General features: G+C 38.8%; 1 protein-coding gene and 1 pseudogene across 3 annotated transcripts in view; both read right to left on the reverse strand.

The window, feature by feature from the left end:
* CEP85L (centrosomal protein 85 like) overlaps positions 1-19,730 on the reverse strand; it is a 173,018-nt gene that overhangs the window by 61,704 nt on the left and 91,584 nt on the right. For all 3 annotated transcript variants that reach the window (XM_032862395.1, XM_032862396.1, XM_032862397.1), the window contains exon 5: positions 18-135. In XM_032862395.1, the coding sequence (XP_032718286.1) occupies positions 18-135 (118 nt within the window). The remainder of the gene's footprint in view (positions 1-17; positions 136-19,730) is intronic.
* LOC116870535 lies at positions 16,473-18,895 on the reverse strand (annotated as a pseudogene).

Genomic DNA, 19,730 nt, shown 5'->3' on the forward strand with positions numbered 1-19,730 from the left:
AATTCTCTGTATCATACCTGCAAACCAGCCACATAAGAATCTTCGCAGTTTACATAATGTCCCAATATGGCATGTTGTGCCCGTAATTCATTATCCCTTATCCTCTCATGTAGGTGCGTAATTTGTTGTTTCTGCCTGCAAAACATAAATTGAGGTGACATTATAAAGAATATGCTTTTCTAAGAAAGCATTAAAAGCAGAATTTTAAGTTTTCTAATAGTTTGATGTAAGAATTAAAAGTATTATCAACCTTAAAATTCATAATAGGTCATTTTTCAAAACCACAGTACCATGAGTTATGTGGACCATAGAAGAAGTTTATTTATAATGTAGAATACTTCTGGCATTTTATAAAATATAATCTTAGTAGAATACTCTTCTTACATAATAACAAAGTCACATTTTGCTTGCTTTCTTCTTGTTACCTAATATAATAAATGTTATGTCCTCAGTTTGGAACTCCTTTACCTTAAAATCCATTATTTTCATTCGTATAAACTCCGTTTAACACCGACATTACTCAGAATCTCACTGTCAGAAATGAAAGATATTTTCATAAACATCATCTTGCCCAACTGCTATTCTGTGCCTGTATCTTCTTAACAACATCCTAGGTTACACAGGCTACACATAGGCATCACCAATGACGGAGAATTCACTTGGTGACAGATTTAGATTTGGACAGCTTAGACATTTCACTTTTTTTTTTTAATTTTTTAATAAACATATAACCGATTTTTAGCCCCAGGGGTACAGGTCTGTGAATTGCCAGGTTTACACACTTCACAGCACTCACCATAGCACATACCCTCCCCAATGTCCATAACCCCACCACCCTCTCCCAAGCCCCCTTCCCCCAGCAACCCTAAGTTTGTTTTGTGAGATTAAGAGTCTCTGATGGTTTGTCTCCCTCCTGATCCCATCTTGTTTCATTTATTCTTTTCCTAACCCCCAAGCCCCCAATGTTGTATCTACACTTCCTCATATCAGGGAGATCATATGTTAGACATTTCACTTTAACATAACTTTGTGTTGGAAACAGACAGACACCATACAGTTCAAATCTTTCTTCAACAGCTTATTGCTTACTTTAATCAACTTATTTAACTTCTGTGTTTATACATCCTTTATACAGACGACATTTCAACAGTGTGGGGTTTACAGGCACTGACCCCTGACTCCCTGTACTGCCACACAGTTGAAAATCTGCATATAATATATGACTCCCCAAATTTACCTATTAATAACCTACTGTTGACTGGAAGCCTCACCAGTAATGTGAACAGTTGACTAACACAACTTTTGTATACTTTATGTATTAAATACTGTATTCTTACAATAAAGCTAGAGAAAATGTTATTAAGAAAATCATAAGGAACAGAAAATACACTTACAGTACTGCATTTTTGGAAAAAAATCCATGTGTAAGTGGACCCATGTAGTTCAAACCTGGGCTGTTCAGGGTCAACTGTATTTGAAAACTGTTAGGTACCAGGCATCAGGTTAAGAGCTCATCTTTAATAACTAGTCTCATAATAAGATTATGAGGCAGAAAGAGCTTTTAAGAAAAAGTACATGGGTAAACAAATAACTCGGTATTTGCTAAAATTACTTACAAAGTAACTTTTGGAGCAAGTTAGGTTATATGTTTCAGACTGTATCAAAAAGCTTATTCTATTCAGAGCCACTTAATGTTTTATGTACAGTATCCTTTAAGAAAATTCACATAGAAAACCTCAAATAGTTAACAGATAAATTAGGAGAGATGAGTCATGACACTTTTCAAAGAATTAAAGCTTTACAAAAGAAAACTAAATGTCCTCTTCTGGCCAATACAGAGTAACAGAAACCAGGTGTGCCCTTCTGCCTGACACAGCTACAAAACAGAACAAAATACAGGAAGCAACGACTCTCAAAACACTGGACATTGGTTATTTAGGAACAGAGACTTCTGGGAGATGGGCAACAAATGAGGTGAGCTCTATGACTGCCAGAGCCTACTGCTTCAGGTCCCACCCAACACTGGTAAAGAGCCCTCTCTGAGCTGAAAGGACAAAGATGGGATACTGGAAAAATGAAAACAACTAGAGTTCACAGTGCAGTCATCCTGACTATTCAGCGGAGTGATAATGAATAAACACATGAGGAAAACTACTTAAAGTGCACATGTGCAGGGATGATGGTCAACCAAAAAGATTTAGAAGGAACTGCACCTGAGGCTTGCTTACTTGGGGCCTAGAATTGTGCCTGTTTTCAAATGCCACGTGGAAAACTTCCTAATTCACAGGGCATCATTTAGCAGCAATTTTCAACAAAGGTCAATTGTGACTGCAGAACAAAGTTCAGGAATACAAAAATATGTGACATCCAAAAAAAAAAAAAGCTAAAATTCATAATGTCTGGTACTTCATCAAAACTTACCAGGCATGCAAAGAAGCAGGAAAATACAACCTAAAAAGAAAAACTAGTCAACTGAAAGTGAACCAGAACTGACACAGATGATAGAATTAATGGACAAAGAGTCTAAATTGGTTATTAGAACTGTTTTTATATGTTCAAAAAACTAGATCAATTATGTTAAATAAAGACATAGAAAACATAGTAGGGGTGCCTGAGTGGCTCAGTGGGTTAAAGGCTCTGCCTTTGGCTCGGATCATGATCCCAGGGTCCTGGGCTCTCTGCTCAGCAGCGAGCCTGCTTCCCCCTCTCTCTCTGCCTGCATCTCTGCCTATTTGTGATCTCTCTCTCTGTCAAATAAATAAAATCTTTGAAAAAAAAGAAAAGAAAAGAAAAGAAAAGTATTATCTTGAATGGGATTAAAAGCAGATTACTATTTGCAGGAGAAGATTAGTGAATTCAAAGAGAGCAATAAAAACTATCCAAAAGGAAATAGAGAAAAAAAGACAAATCGAAAAAAACTCAAGTGCATCAGTGAGCTGTGGGATTTAAGAGACTGAACATACTGTAATTAGAATACCTAAAGTGGGGGGGAGGGACAAGAAAAATATTTTGTAGAAAACTGGCCAATGTTTCCAAACTTAATGAGAACTATATACCCATAGATCTAAGAAGATGAGAAAACCCCAAGCACAAGTAACATAAAGAAAACCAAGGATCATCTTAATCAAATAGCTTAACATCAATGATAAAGAGAAAATCCTAAAAGTAGTCAGAGAACAAAGGATAAATTCATTCAGAGAGACAAAGCTAAACAAAATAGCAGATGTCTCATCTGAAACAATGCAAAGACGACGACAGTAAAGTACTTTAAAGTATTACATTAAAGTATTAAAATTTAAAAACTATCAATCTAGAGAATTTTTTTACCCAAGGTAAACTTGAAGCAAAATAACAACTATCAACCTAGAATCATTCATCTAATGAAAATTATCAAAGACAGAGGTAAAAACAGGTTTTTTTGAAAACTTAAAAGATGAAAGAATCTATCACAGCAGACTTCAACTACAAGAAATGATAAAGGAACACCTCCAGGCAAAAGGAAAATACCAAATGAAAATGTGGACCTACACAAAAGGAAGAAGAGCACCCAAAATGATAACTACATGAGCAAATACATTACCATTCTTATTATTTAAATCTCTTTAAAAGATAATGGACTGTGTAAAGCAAACAAACCAACAAAGCCACAAAGTACTGTGGGGTTTATAGAGTGTAGAAGTAAAATGTACAACAAAATAGCTCACAGACTGGGAGAGGAAAACTAGAAGTATATTTTCATAAGATTCTTACATTGTACATGTAGCAGTATAGTAATATAGCACTGCTAAGGGCAGACTACTGCACTTTAAAGATGTATATTATACAGTCGGTTAAGTGTTTGCTCTGGTCATGATCCCAGGATCCTGGGATCGTGTCCCACATTGGGCCACTTACTCTGTGGGGAGCCTGCTTCTCCTCTACGTGCCACTCCCCCTGCTTGTGTTCACTCATGCGCGCGCTCTCTCTCTCTCTAACAAATAAATAAATAAATAAATAAAATCTTTTTAAAAAAAAGATGTATATTATAAACTCTACAGCAACCACTATTATAACTCAATAAAGAGTTATAGCTAATAAAGCCAACAAAGGATATAAAGGGAATTAAAAAAATACTCAACCAATTCAAAAGTAAAAAAGGGGAACAACACAGATGGGACAATTAGAAAACAGTAAGACAAGGGAGGAGTCAAGATGGCGGAGAAGTAGCAGGCTGAGACTACTTCAGGTAGCGGGAGATCAGCTAGATAGCTTATCTAAAGATTACAAACACCTACAAATCCAACGGGAGATCGAAGAGAAGAAGAACAGCAATTCTAGAAACAGAAAATCAACCACTTTCTGAAAGGTAGGACTGGCGGAGAAGTGAATCCAAAGCGACGGGAAGATAGACCGCGGGGGGAGGGGCCGGCTCCCGGCAAGCGGCGGAGCAACGGAGCACAAAATCAGGACTTTTAAAAGTCTGTTCCGCTGAGGGACATCGCTCCAGAGGCTTAACTGGGGTGAACCGCACGCGGGGTCAGCATGGCCTCAGGTCCCGCAGGGTCACAGAGGATGGGGGTGTCTGAGTGTCGCAGAGCTTGCAGGTATTAGAACCGGGAAGCTGACTACAGAGACAGAGCTGAGGAGTGACTCTCAGCTTGGGGTTGCCTTGAACCGGTCGCAGGTTCGGTCAGCTCGGAGCGCAGCCGGAGGCGAGGGTGACGGGAGTAATTGGGCGCTGTTCTCTGAGGGCGCACTGAAGAGTGGGGCCCCGGGCTCTCGGCTCCTCCGGGCCGGAGACTGGGAGGCCGCCATCTTCATTCCGGTCCTCCGGAACTCTATGGAAAGCGCTCAGGGAACAAAAGCTCCCGAAAGCAAACCCAAGCGGATTACTCAGCCCGGCCCCTGGTAAGGGTGGTGCAACTCCGCCTGGGGCAAAGACTCTTGAGAATCACTACAACAGGCCCCTCCCCCAGAGGATCAATAAGAAACCCAGCCAGGACCAAGTTCACCTACCAAGGAGTGCAGTTTCAATACCAAGGAGAGCAGCGGAATTCCAGAGGAGGAGAAAGCAAAGCACGGAACTCATGGCTTTCTCCCCAAGATTCTTTAGCCTTGCAGTTAATTTAATTTTTTTTTCAATTTTTTTCTCTTCTTCTGCTAAATTTTTTTAACTTTTACCCTTTTCTTTTTTAACGTTTTTTAACTAGTTTATCTAATATATATATATACATATATATATTTTCCTTTTTATATTTTTTCATTACTGGTTTTCTTTTTTTCTTTTTTCTTTTCCTTTTTTTCCCTTTCTGAAACTCTTTTTATCCCCTTCCCCACCCCTCACGATTTGGGATCTCTTCTGATTTGGCTAAAGCATATTTTCCTGGGGTTGTTGCCACCCTTTTAGTATTTTACTTGTTCCTTCATAATACTCTTATCTGGACAAAATGGCAAGGTGGAAAAATTCACCACAAAAAAAAGAACAAGAGGCAGTACCAAAGGCTAGGGACCTAATCAATACAGACATTGGTAATATGTCAGATCTAGAGTTCAGAAGGACGATTCTCAAGGTTCTAGCCGGGCTCGAAAAAGGCATGGAAGATTAGAGAAACCCTCTCGGGAGATATAAAAGCCCTTTCTGGAGAAATAAAAGAACTAAAATCTAATCAAGTTGAAATCAAAAAAGCTATTAATGAGGTGCAATCAAAAATGGAGGCTCTCACTGCTAGGATAAATGAAGCAGAAGAAAGAATTAGCGATATAGAAGACCAAATGACAGAGAATAAAGAAGCTGAGCAAAAGAGGGACAAACAGCTACTGGACCACGAGGGCAGAATTCGAGAGATAAGTGACACCATAAGACGAAACAACATTAGAATAATTGGGATTCCAGAAGAAGAAGAAAGAGAGAGGGGAGCAGAAGTTATATTGGAGAGAATTACTGGAGAGAATTTCCCCAATATGGCAAAGGGAACAAGCATCAAAATCCAGGAGGTTCAGAGAAACCCCCTCAAAATCAATAAGAATAGGTCCACACCCCGTCACCTAATAGTAAAATTTACAAGTCTTAGTGACAAAGAGAAAATCCTGAAAGCAGCCCGGGAAAAGAAGTCTGTAACATACAATGATAAAAATATTAGATAGGCAGCAGACTTATCCACAGAGACCTGGCAGGCCAGAAAGAGCTGGCATGATATATTCAGAGTACTAAACGAGAAAAACATGCAGCCAAGAATACTATATCCAGCTAGGCTATCATTGAAAATAGAAGGAGAGATTAAAAGCTTCCAGGACAAACAAAAACTGAAAGAATTTGCAAACACCAAGCCAGCTCTACAGGAAATATTGAAAGGGGTCCTCTAAGCAAAGAGAGAGCCTAAAAGTAGTAGATCAGAAAGGAACAGAAACAATATACAATAACAGTCACCTTACAGGCAATACAATGGCACTAAATTCATGTCTTTCAATAGTTACCCTGAATGTTAATGGGCTAAATGCCCCAATCAAAAGACACAGGGTATCAGAATGGATAAAAAAACAAAACCCATCTTTATGTTGCCTACAAGAAACTCATTTTAAACCCAAAGACACCTTCAGATTTAAAGTGAGGAGGTGGAAAAGAATTTACCACGCTAATGGACATCAGAAGAAAGCAGGAGTGGCAATCCTTATGTCAGATCAATTAGATTTTAAGCCAAAGACTATAATAAGAGATGAGGAAGGACACTATATCATACTCAAAGGATCTGTCCAACAAGAAGATCTAACAATTGTAAATATCTATGCCCCTAACGTGGGAGCAGCCAACTATATAAACCAATTAATAACAAAATCAAAGAAACACATCCACAATAATACAATAATAGTAGGGGACTTTAACACTCCCCTCACTGAAATGGACAGATCATCCAAGCAAAAGATCAACAAGGAAATAAAGGCCTTAAATGACACACTGGACCAGATGGATATCACAGATATATTCAGAACATTTCATCCCAAAGCAACAGAATACACATTCTTCTCTAGTGCACATGGAACATTCTCCAGAATAGATCACATCCTCGGTCCTAAATCAGGTCTCAACCGGTATCAAAAGATTGGGATCATTCCCTGCATATTTTCAGACCACAATGCTCTGAAGCTAGAACTCAATCACAAGAGGAAATTTGGAAAGAACCCAAATACATGGAGACTAAACAGCATCCTTCTAAAGAATGAATGCGTCAACCAGGAAATTAAAGAAGAATTGAAAAAAGTCATGGAAACAAATGAGAATGAAAATACAACGGTTCAGGTGCCTGGGTGGCTCAGTGGGTTAAGCCGCTGCCTTCGGCTCAGGTCATGATCTCAAGGTCCTGGGATCGAGTCCCGCATCAGGCTCTCTGCTCAGTGAGGAGCCTGCTTCCTCCTCTCTCTCTCTCTCTCTGCCTGCCTCTCCATCTACTTGTGATCTCTCTCTGTCAAATAAATAAATAAAATCTTTAAAAAAAAATACAACGGTTCAAAATCTGTGGGACACAACAAAGGAAGTCCTGAGAGGAAAATATATAGCGGTACAAGCCTTTCTCAAGAAACAAGAAAGGTCTCAGATACACAACCTAACCCTACACCTAAAGGAGCTGGAGAAAGAACAAGAAAGAAACCCTAAACCCAGCAGGAGAAGAGAAATCATAAAGATCAGAGCAGAAATCAATGAAATAGAAACCAAAAAAATAACAGAACAAATCAACGAAACTAGGAGCTGGTTCTTTGAAAGAATTAATAAGATTGATAAACCCCTGGCCAGACTTATCAAAAAGAAAAGAGAAAGGACCCAAATCAATAAAATCATGAATGAAAGAGGAGAGATCACAACTAACACCAAAGAAATACAGACAATTATAAGAACATATTATGAGCAAATCTATGCCAACAAATTTGACAATCTGGAAGAAATGGATGCATTCCTAGAGACATATAAACTACCACAACTGAACCAGGAAGAAATAGAAAGCCTGAACAGACCCATAACCAGTAAGGAGATTGAAACAGTCATCAAAAAATCTCCAAACAAACAAAAGCCCAGGGCCAGACGGCTTCCCGGGGGAATTCTACCAAACATTTAAAGAAGAACTAATTCCTATTCTCCTGAAACTGTTCCAAAAAATAGAAATGGAAGGAAAACTTCCAAACTCATTTTATGAGGCCAGCCTCACCTTGATCCCAAAACCAGACAAGGATCCCATCAAAAAAGAGAACTACAGACCAATATCCTTGATGAACACAGATGCAAAAATTCTCACCAAAATACTAGCCAATAGGATCCAACAGTACATTAAAAGGATTATTCACCACGACCAAGTGGGATTTATTCCAGGGCTGCAAGGTTGGTTCAACATCCGCAAATCAATCAAGGTGATACAACACATTAATAAAAGAAAGAACAAGAACCATATGATACTCTCCATAGATGCTGAAAAAGCATTTGACAAAGTACAGCATCCCTTCCTGATCAAAACTCTTCAAAGTGTAGGGATAGAGGGCACATACCTCAATATTATCAAAGCCATCTATGAAAAACCCATCGCAAATATCATTCTCAATGGAGAAAAACTGAAAGCTTTTCCTCTAAGGTCAGGAACAAGGCAGGGATGTCCGTTATCACCACTGCTATTCAACATAGTACTAGAAGTCCTAGCCTCAGCAATCAGACAACAAAAAGAAATTAAAGGCATCCAAATCGGCAAAGAAGAAGTCAAACTATCACTCTTCGCAGATGATATGATACTATATGTGGAAAACCCAAAAGACTCCACTCCAAAACTGCTAGAACTTGTACAGGAATTCAGTAAAGTGTCAGGATATAAAATCAATGCACAGAAATCAGTCGCATTTCTCTACACCAACAACAAGACAGAAGAAAGAGAAATTAAGGAGTCAATCCCATTTACAATTGCACCCAAAACTATAAGATACCTAGGAATAAACTTAACCAAAGAGACTAAGAATCTATACACAGAAAACTATAAAGTACTCATGAAAGAAATTGAGGAAGACACAAAGAAATGGAAAAATGTTCCATGCTCCTGGATTGGAAGAATAAATATTGTGAAAATGTCTATGCTACCTAAAGCAATCTACACATTTAATGCAATTCCTATCAAAGTACCATCCATTTTTTTCAAAGAAATGGAACAAATAATCCTAAAATTTATATGGAACCAGAAAAGACCGCGAATAGCCAACGGAATATTGAAAAAGAAAGCCAAAGTTGGTGGCGTCACAATTCCGGACTTCAAGCTCTATTACAAAGCTGTCATCATCAAGACAGCATGGTACTGGCACAAAAACAGACACATAGATCAATGGAACAGAATAGAGAGCCCAGAAATAGACCCTCAACTCTATGGTCAACTCATCTTCGACAAAGCAGGAAAGAATGTCCCATGGAAAAAAGACAGCCTCTTCAATAAATGGTGTTGGGAAAATTGGATAGCCACATGCAGAAAAATGAAATTGGATCATTTCCTTACACCACACACGAAAAAAGACTCAAAATGGATGAAGGACCTCAATGTGAGAAAGGAATCCATCAAAATCCTTGAGGAGAACACAGGCAGCAACCTCTTCGACCTTAGGCCGCAGCAACATCTTCCTAGGAACATCGCCAAAGGCAAGGGAAGCAAGGGCAAAAATGAACTATTGGGATTTTATCAAGATCAAAAGCTTTTGCACAGCAAAGGAAACAGTTAACAAAACCAAAAGACAACTGACAGAATGGGAGAAGATATTTGCAAATGACATATCAGATAAAGGGCTAGTGTCCAGAATCAATAAAGAACTTAGCAAACTCAACACCCAAAGAACAAATAATCCAATCAAGAAATGGGCAGAAGACATGAACAGACATTTCTGCAAAGAAGACATCCAGATGGCCAACAGACACATGAAAAAGTGCTCCATATCACTCGGCATCAGGGAAATACAAATCAAAACCACAATGAGATACCACCTCACACCAGTCAGAATGGCTAAAATTAACAAGTCCGGAAATGACAGATGCTGGCGAGGATGCGGAGAAAGGGGAACCCTTCTACACTGTTGGTGGGAATGCAAGCTGGTGCAACCACTCTGGAAAACAGCATGGAGGTTCCTCAAAATGTTGAAAATAGAACTACCCTATGACCCAGCAATTGCACTGCTGGGTATTTACCCTAAAGATACAAACGTAGTGATCCGAAGGGGCACGTGCACCCGAATGTTTATAGCAGCAATGTCTACAATAGCCAAACTATGGAAAGAACCTAGATGTCCATCAACAGACGAATGGATAAAGAAGATGTGGTATATATACACAATGGAATACTATGCAGCCATCAAAAGAAATGAAATCCTTCCATTTGCGACGACGTGGATGGAACTAGAGGGTATCATGCTTAGCGAAATAAGTCAATCGGAGAAAGACAACTATCATATGATCTCCCTGATATGAGGGAGAGGAGATGCAACATGGGGGGTTAAAGGGGTAGGAGAAGAGTAAATGAAGCAAGATGGGATTGGGAGGGAGATAAACCATAAGTGACTCTTAATCTCACAAAACAAACTGAGGGTTGCAGGGGGGAGGGGGGTTGGGGGGGTGGGGTTATGGACATTGGGGAGGGTATGTGCTATGGTGAGTGCAGTGAAGTGTGTAAACCTGGCGATTCACAGACCTCTACCCCTGGGAAAAAGAAATATATGTTTATAAAAAATAAAATTAAAAAAAAAGAAAAGAAAACAGCAAGACAGGAGATTTAAAATCAAACGTTATCAATAATCACAAAATGTAAATGGTCTAAATAGCCCAATTAAAAAGCAGACACTGTCAGAATGGATAAAAAGAAAGATTCAACTACATGCTAGCTACAAAAACAAAAAACAAAATATAATGATACAGGGGCGCCTGGGTGGCTCAGTGGGTTAAAAAGCCTCTGCCTTCGGCTCAGGTCATGATCTCAGGGTCCTGGGATCAAGCCCCACATCGGGCCCTCTGCTCAGCAGGGAGCCTGCTTCCCCCTCTCCCTCTGCCTGCCTCTCTGCCTACTTGTGACTGTCAAATAAATAAATAAAGTCTTAAAATATAAATAAATAAATAAATAAATAAATAAAATGATACAGTTACAAAGTTACAGATACAGATACAAAGATTCTTCAAAGCTTACTCCTAAAACCAATTTGGATCTAGAAGACTTATAATTGCTGATTATTTTTTCTTAAGTGAAGTATAATTGACATATAACATTGTATTAGGTTCAGGTGTGTAACAATGATTGCATATAACATACTGATGTGTATATACTGTGAAATGATCTCCTCAATAAGTCTAGTTAACGTCATCTTATTATATTTCTTGAACATTTATGCAAGTTTTCCATTTCTTTTTAAGTCAATTTTGTTATTCCTTTAAAATTATTCATTTTCTTTTATCTTTTCAGATTTATTGATACACGTTTATACCAATGATTTAAAAACGCTTTCTATAATTCTATAATTTCTATAATTACATCACTTTTTATTCCTAATATCTTGAGTCTTTTTCCTTAATTAGCAGAACCAGAGATTTATCCATTTGATTAATTTCTGCCCTTAGTTTTATTATTTCCTTTGTTCTCTTTTACATTAACTCTTCCTTTACTGGCCTTCTTAAGTTAAACATTTAAATCACGGTCTTTCCTCCTTTCCTTCCTTCCTCTTCCCTACTTAAGAAAAAAAAAGACATGAGAAATGGTGATAGAGTCAAACATATTATATTTGCAGTCCTAGCAGAAACAGAAATACAATATTAGAAGAGATAAAGACCAGGAATTTTCCAAAACTGATGAAAAACATCAAACTGGAATCAAGAAGTACTTCAATCCCCAAGAATACCAAACAAGATGGAAACAATACATAGGCCCATTATAGAAAAACTGCTGAGAACAAATGGAAAAAATGACTAAATCCAAAAAATAATATGAGTGCATTTAATCTGGTAGCAGTAAGACTTGTGGATGACTTTTTAAGAGAAACCATAGACAACGGAATAATATCTTCAGAGTGCTGAAAGAAAATAATTGCCAGTCAGGAAGTACGTATCAGCCAAAAATATCTTTTACAAACAAAGGTGACATTCAAAGTAGAAAAATGTCCATCTACCAATAAATGGATAAAGAAAAATGTCATATATATACATACGACATATATATGTCGTATGTATATATATGTCATCGGGAAGGGAAGGGAAGGGAAGGAAAAATAAAAGAAAGATGAGAGCTGGAGAAGCTTCTGGGTACCCATCAAGTCCCAGTCATTCCTTTTGCCTGGAATTAACTAGAACAGATGGTGAGGTCCTGACCAGAATGGGGACTGTCACTACAACATAACAAAATAGGAAATAAGTAGACTACCCAACACATATCACATTTATAAATCAGAAAGTAGGTTTAAAAAATTAAATTGAAACTGAAAAATCAAGGAGCTGCTACAAAACTTGTATTACTAAAGGAAATACTGGACCTAGGTAGAACTGCAGTGATCCTGTCCCTGATCCCAGTGAACAAATATGAACATGTACAAATTCAGTCTCTAGCTGAGAAAATACAAAAAAGCAATAGCATGCATCTTTTGAGATAGGTTTAGAGGAGGTTCCTTTTGAGAAGGTTCCTTTTCTTTTCTAATTAAATTTGGTTTATGAAAAAAGTTGCCATTGTCAGTTTTAGTATCATTAATGGCTTTTAATTCACCATTATATAATTCACCAAATGAAGTATGCTCAATAGCCATCTTAAATAATTTATCAGAAATTGTTATCAAAGAGACATCGCTCATGCATTACCAAATAAAAAGAGGGAGGGGTCTGAAATAAAGTCACAGGTGGCCAAAGGTCTAGGGTGGGAAAAGAAGGACCAAGAGATTTTATTCTTTTTAATTTTCCATGTATTTCTTTTTTCCTAAACTATTTCAAAAGAGGGCACATAAAAGGAAAAACTTACAACCATGTGGAAATTTACCCCCTATTCCATTAATTCACATTTTTTAACCACTTCTAGTCTATAAAAAAGGGATAAAACATACTTTTGAAGAACCTACCTCCTCACCCTTAGCTTCCAGAATCAGCTTTCACCCATTTGGGGACAAGACAAAATATGGCCCTGGGCTTTACTTTTGAAACGTACTTCTAAATATACTTTGTATTTTTTAATTTGATGGAAAGAGGATGATCGTATTAATTTTTCTTGGACTAGTCAGAATTTTCTATTTCTTCAAAGGTGGGCCTGCCAAACAAAGTTAAGTGCATTAGCCTCAAAATACTCCCAAGGTATATTAAAAGGATTCTTATGCATTTATCTACAAATCTTAAGATTCTGCAAATAATGAAGAATCAATAATAAAGAATAATAAAGAAAAAGCCTTTGTTCTTGGTTCCTGGGAAGGAGACTCTAAATCCTTGGGAGTGTTTGTTATTCATGAGCCCCCTGAAAGACACATGCGTTTATGCTAAGAGATGACTCATGGGCCCTAGATACAAACTTTAGGATGGGGACTGTTCACCAGAAAGCCGACCACAGAACTAGAGCTTGTGACTTTGAGCCAGTCCAACCACCAGGGAAAGGAGGAGGCTGGAGACTGAGTTCAATCATGTGGCCAATGATCTGATCAATCATGCCTACACAATGAAACTCCAATGAAAATTCTGGGAACTAGCCAGATTTGTAGTTAGTTGCTTAGAAGTGTGGTTGACCTGGAGATGCCACCTTCAAACTGGCATCAGAAGTTACTTGGTCTTGTTAGGGACTATGTGCCCTTAAAGCTGTGGAGTCTGATGCTAACTTAGGGTATTTAGTGTTAAAACTGAATTGCAGTACAGTAGATGGGACTGAAACAGAATACACATGATTCTTAGAACAACACAGGTTTGAACTGCATAGATCCACTTACATGCAGATTTTTCCAATAAACACAGTATAATACTACGAAATGTATTTTTGCTTCCTTATGGTTTTCTTAACATTTTCTTTTCTCTGATTTGCTGTAAGAGTACAATATATAATACTACAACACACAATGCAAGCATTCATTGACTATGTCATCAGTAAGGCTTCGGGTCAACAGTAGGCTGTTAGTACTTAAGTTTTGGGAAGTCAACAGTTATACATGGATTTTCAACTGTGCAGGGGGTCAGGATCCCTAACCCCGACGTTGCTTCATGATCAACTGTGGATTTAGAAATTAATTCTAAAATACTATATGCCTAGGTATAAACAACCAAAACAACTCACCTAGAAATGAACTATTGAAACTATATTTAAATGCTCAAATCGGCTGATAAAGATAATCAAATCTCACTTCAACACCTGTGATGGAAAATACTCTTGCATCATGAAGTTCTTCTCAAAGTAAAAGGCATGTACATAAGTTGCAATGAACAAAATCTCGTTAATTGATCAAAATCCATAAGACTGGGGTTTCAGTAATTTTTAATAACCATGGTATGTACATCTCAGCTTTACTTTGAGAAATCTGATCAAAAATCTTAGCTTATAAAGCAGATGAATTTGAAGGACATTATGAATTCAATAAAAAAGTATCCACACTATACCAAAGAATGCATTACTGATTTTAAAAGCTTACTAGTACAATTACAATAGATTTTACTTTCATATGCAATTGAAGAAGAATCATATATACTGCAAATTGCAAGTAATAACAAAATGAGAATTCCTCCCTAGACTGCCAGTGTCATTTACTAATGGCAATAATTTATTGTATCATTGCAGAAGATATAACGGTCTCCTCTCTGCATCAGTCTCAAGTGCACTGACTTACCCCTAAATTTTAGCTGATCAATCCCGTAGCAAAAGCTAAGCAATCACAAAGTGCAAACCATCAGAAGAACTACTACTACCAGTAACCGCACAGGCTAACCAGCAACCTTAACCTTTTTTCCATTAAAATGAAGCTATTTCTCTTGAGTGAATGCTGGTTGAATACCTGTTATGAGTAATGAAATGTTTAAAAAACAGTCTTTTCTGTGAGGGGGCTCAGAGTCCTCTGAGGAGAGGCAAGCATGGAAACCTAACTATTATTTACAAATGGTGTATATGTGGCCACTGCTTGCTAATGGTGTCTATGCATCAGGCCATATTAGGGCTTTTACATACCTTCATCCAATTAATTCTCATGCTCTAAAACTAGGCATAAGAAGGGCACTGCATAGATGAATGAGACCGGATAAAGAACTGCAAAACTGAGAAACTTGAATTATTTTGGATTATTTCCTTAGTATTCTTCTGTAGTATAAGAAGTTAGGAAATATATATTTTTAATAGAGTACGTTGATACTTACATACATTTCTAACTATCATAGACTGATTATTTGTGCCCCCCAACAAATTTATATATTACATTCTAATGCCCAGTGTGATGATATAAGGCGGATGGAGGCTTATGGGAGGTGATTAGGTCAGGAGGGTAGAGTCCTCATGAATAGGATTAGTGTCTTTATAAAAGAGGCCCCAAGGAACTCCCTTGCCCCTTTTAGTGAGGTTACAGCAAGAAAACAACCATCTATGAAACAGGAAGAAGACCCTCACTAGACAAAAAATCTGCTGGTGCCTTGATCTTGGATTTCTCAGTCTCCATAACTGGGAGAAATAAAATTCTGCTGTTTATAAGTCTACCAGCCTATGGTATTTTATTATAGCAGCCCAAATGAACTAAGACACCTATTAACTTATACCAAATGGAATGGTAATTATAATGGTGTTCAAAGAAATAATAAAAGCCAATTAATTCTAACTGAGGGAGACTGCATCTATATTAATAAAATTTTGAATTTTAGTCTGTTAAAGAAAGTATTAATTTCAAGTATGTATTGATAAATGTATGTATTAATTTCAAGTATGATTCAAGTGAATTAAATTGTAGGTGTAAAATATATATCCATTGGGTCCTAAATCCACATATAAAATTCACTTGTACTAGAAATAGCTAATTTTTTTAAATTTTAAATTATTTTAAAAAAATTTTTTTAAGATTTTATTTATTTGACAGAGATCACAAGCAGGCAGAGAGTCAGGCAGAGAGAGAGAGGGGGAAGCAGGCTCCCTGCTGAGCATAGAGCCCTAAGTGGGGCTCAATCCCAGGACCCTAGGAGCATCACCAGAGCCGAAGGCAGAGGCTTTAACCCACTGAGCCACCCAGACGCCCCTTAAATTACTTATTAGCAATTTCAAGTATAACAACTGAAACTGGAATAAGTGTTTATTTTCTATTAATAAAAATGAATTTTGACAAAAATGGACTCTGTCCCCCCCCCCCCCCCCGTGATAAAAGCTTTCCAACATTGTCAGGAGCCTTCAGATGCACATTAAATTAAAGAATATAATGAGGTTTAAGTAGCTGGGGTACAGGATAGTATTTGATTTGCAAGATCACCCAAAGCTGTACTGTCATGCCAAAGCTGACCAAGTGAATTAAAAAAAAAAAAAAGGAAAAAAAATTTACCTGCATGAGGACAGATATTTGCTTGATCTGCTGGCTCAGGGCCAAGTATTTAATTTGCTTCTCCAAAGACATTTATCTTTAAAAGTATGACTCTGGGAAATTCATGCCACTAGCCTAAAAACCCACTGACAGTGAAGTGTGCATCGACTTCATCTTGCCCAGTAAAAATTTATCCAACAGAAGCTAAGATAACATCTACAGGTGTTCCCTCTTTGCTTCTGCCAGTCATCTGCATGGTCACTCCATCTGCTAAGGCCACACTGGACCTCACCAATAAGTCATAGCCATCTCTGTATATACTTGCCAGATAGAGGGAATGGGAATTCTTGTTCTCAGGTACGTTGTCCAACCTCTCACAGGCTGCATGCCCAGAAATGTGATGATGTTGCTGATAGCTTCTTCGAGAGTTTTCATAGAACTGAGGGCAAAATTCTCCTCTTTCTCAAATATATCTCCGACCTCTTCCCAGGCAGCAGCAAAATTAAGCTTTAGTACTTTCTGAATGTGGTCAGACACAGTCACTTCAAGATCTGCCAGCATGTACCCATCATCATAGCCCTCCTCAGCCAGAACCCCAGTGTCAGGGTCGCAGTCCCGGACCGTGAACTTCATGGTGCAGCTAAAGGTGGCTGTAACTGCGGTCGAATCATCATCAGGCAGGTGAACCAAACTGTACATATTCCTGGCTGATTGTAAGCGAGGCTGGGGGCTGGGATGCAACACAGCACCTCAAGGAATCCAACGGCTCTACCTGCATGGTCCCTTTCTACAGCAGTTGGTAGTCAAGAGTATTGGTGCAGTCAAACCGGAACACGATGTGATTGGTAAACATGTGCTTAATACAAGGAACAAAATATTCCGTCTCTGCTTCTGTAAGTTGAACAGGATCAGAAGACTTGAACAAGGGTCCCAGATCCATAAACTCAGGAATGGCAGCCAATTGTTCTTGGAAAATGTCTTGCCTGGAGGGAGCCAACTTCTTTGGCTTACTGGCCCCAAGTGTAAGTTCTGCTTTCTGCTCAAAGACACGAGCCATAGCAAGAGGAAAAGACTTCATGTCAAAGGGCTTCTCTGAAGGCTCCAGTGTGTACTGGTGGAGGGCTTTCTCCAACCCTGGCACTGAGATGGTGAGGCCGTTAAAGATGTACATAGCATTCAGTGCCATCTACCTCTCCTGTAGCACATTCAAGTAGAAAGCAGCCCTGTCCTGAACCTCATCGTCCATGTCCATCATACACCTTTGTAGGAGTACTAGGATGTTTGGGAGAAGATTCTCATTTTGAGCCCAGATTTAGCCAAAGCACTCATAGCAGCAGCTCTGACAGCCTCATTCTCCAGTACGACCCTATTAAAAATAAAGCAGATATACTTGGAGGGGATAGGTGTTCTGGGGCCCTCTTTGCCCAGCAAGTGCAGAATCTTAGTAGTCAGAACAGTGTGTTCACAGTCCTCAATGAATTCACAAAGGTGGGCTAGACCTGCTTCTTTACCCTCAAGGTTCTCTTCCACAATGCTGATTATGCAGTCCACAATGGCCCACTTATATTCAAAACCTCCATCATCTCAGAGCATGTTGGAGAGGAAAGTCATCATGACACTGTGCTTTTGAGGGTATTTCTGACAGAGAGCGCTAATTACCTGCACAACCATCACCCTGAACTCATCTGAGATTTCAGACACAAAAGAAGATACCTGCTTCATGAGCCTGTCCACACTGCTCTCACTCCCTGTGTTGAGGAGTGTAGTAATGGCCAGACTAGCAATGCTTCTGTTTGAGTCTGTGATCAAGTTTTCTAAGTCCAGACTACAGGCAATAACAACAGAGGGGTGTTTCATTGCCACCTTGTTCAAGGTCCTCACAGCTGCGTATCTCAACTCTGGCTTAGGACAGCTACAGAAAAGTTGAAGAATTAAAATGGCAGGTGCCAACTCCCTTGCAGTACAGTTAGGAAGATGGATGATAGCTGATGCAGCTTTATAAATAACCATTTCATGTTTATTTCACAAGCAGCTCTCAATGAAATCAAAGAGTGGACTTTCATGGCCCTCTTCATTTTCTTTTAGTAAGCGACTGGCAATTCGGATCAGCATGCAGTAAGCAAACTGTGATTTGAGACTGGATTTAGTAAATTTATTCAACATCTTAGAAACAGCAAGGCGATCGTTCTTTTCAAGGTGATACAGGACTCCCAATGTATGGTACTGGACCATAATGTTGTTGCTGGAAGCGGCTTCTTGCGCTTTGTTGACCCAGCGCTTAACCACATCATGGCTTACCTTCATCATGTGTAAGGAAGACACCAGTGTGGAGCATGTATCTCCCGATGGCCTGCAACATTATTCCATTAGTGATTCTGCAGAGAGCCCTAATGGCTGGGCCTCGGTACACATCTTTCTTTCCAGTCATGTCCTCAGTCAGAAGTTCCGTAAATTAGAAATGCAACACGGGTCTCACGGGATAACATCAAGGTATTGGCAGGGTTACATTCTTTTCTGGAGGCTGTAGGGTCTGAATCCATTTCCTTGCCTTTTCCAACTGCCAGAGGCCACCCACATTCCTTGGCTCATGACCCCCCTCCTCCAGCAACATCAATTCTGTGACCTGCTTCCATCGTCCCATCTCTTCACTGCAAAATAGCTAATATTTTTAAATAGCTTTTTCATAAAATTAATCACATATCTTCTAGAATCTTCATTCATTTATCAAGTATGCAAGTGATGCCAGAGAGGCAGAGCCTCAAGAGGGAGGGCCTCAGGCCCACTGCCAGGAGGCTTCTTGATTTTGTGTGAGAAAGAATTCAAGGGCAAGCCATTTAGGGAAAGGGGCAAAGATTTATTAAGTACAGAAATAAGAAGGCTTCTACTTCACAAAGTAGTGGTCTCTCCTCCCAGGTGAGCATAAAGAACCCCCCGACCCCACCCCGCCTCTCACGAAGGGTTTTTGTTTGTTTGTTTTTAAAGATTTTATTTATTTGACAGAGAGAGAGAAAGCAAGAGAGTGAACACAAGCAGGGGGAGTGGGAGAGGAAGAAGCAGGATCCCCACTTAGCAGGGAGCTCAATGCTGGGCTCTATCCCATGACCCTCGGATCACAACCTGAGCAAGGCAGATTCTTAACCAACTGAGCCACTCAAATGCTACTCCAGTAGGCCCTGCTTAATACTGGTAAATATTTAAACAAAATATTTCGAAATTTTGACTCTTAAATACATTTAAATGTTTGAATTAAGATTTAATCTTAATACTAA

Source organism: Lontra canadensis, unplaced genomic scaffold (genome assembly GCF_010015895.1).
Source record: "Lontra canadensis isolate GAN:19392208 unplaced genomic scaffold, GSC_riverotter_1.0 scaffold23, whole genome shotgun sequence".
Classification (NCBI taxonomy): Eukaryota; Metazoa; Chordata; class Mammalia; order Carnivora; family Mustelidae; genus Lontra; species Lontra canadensis.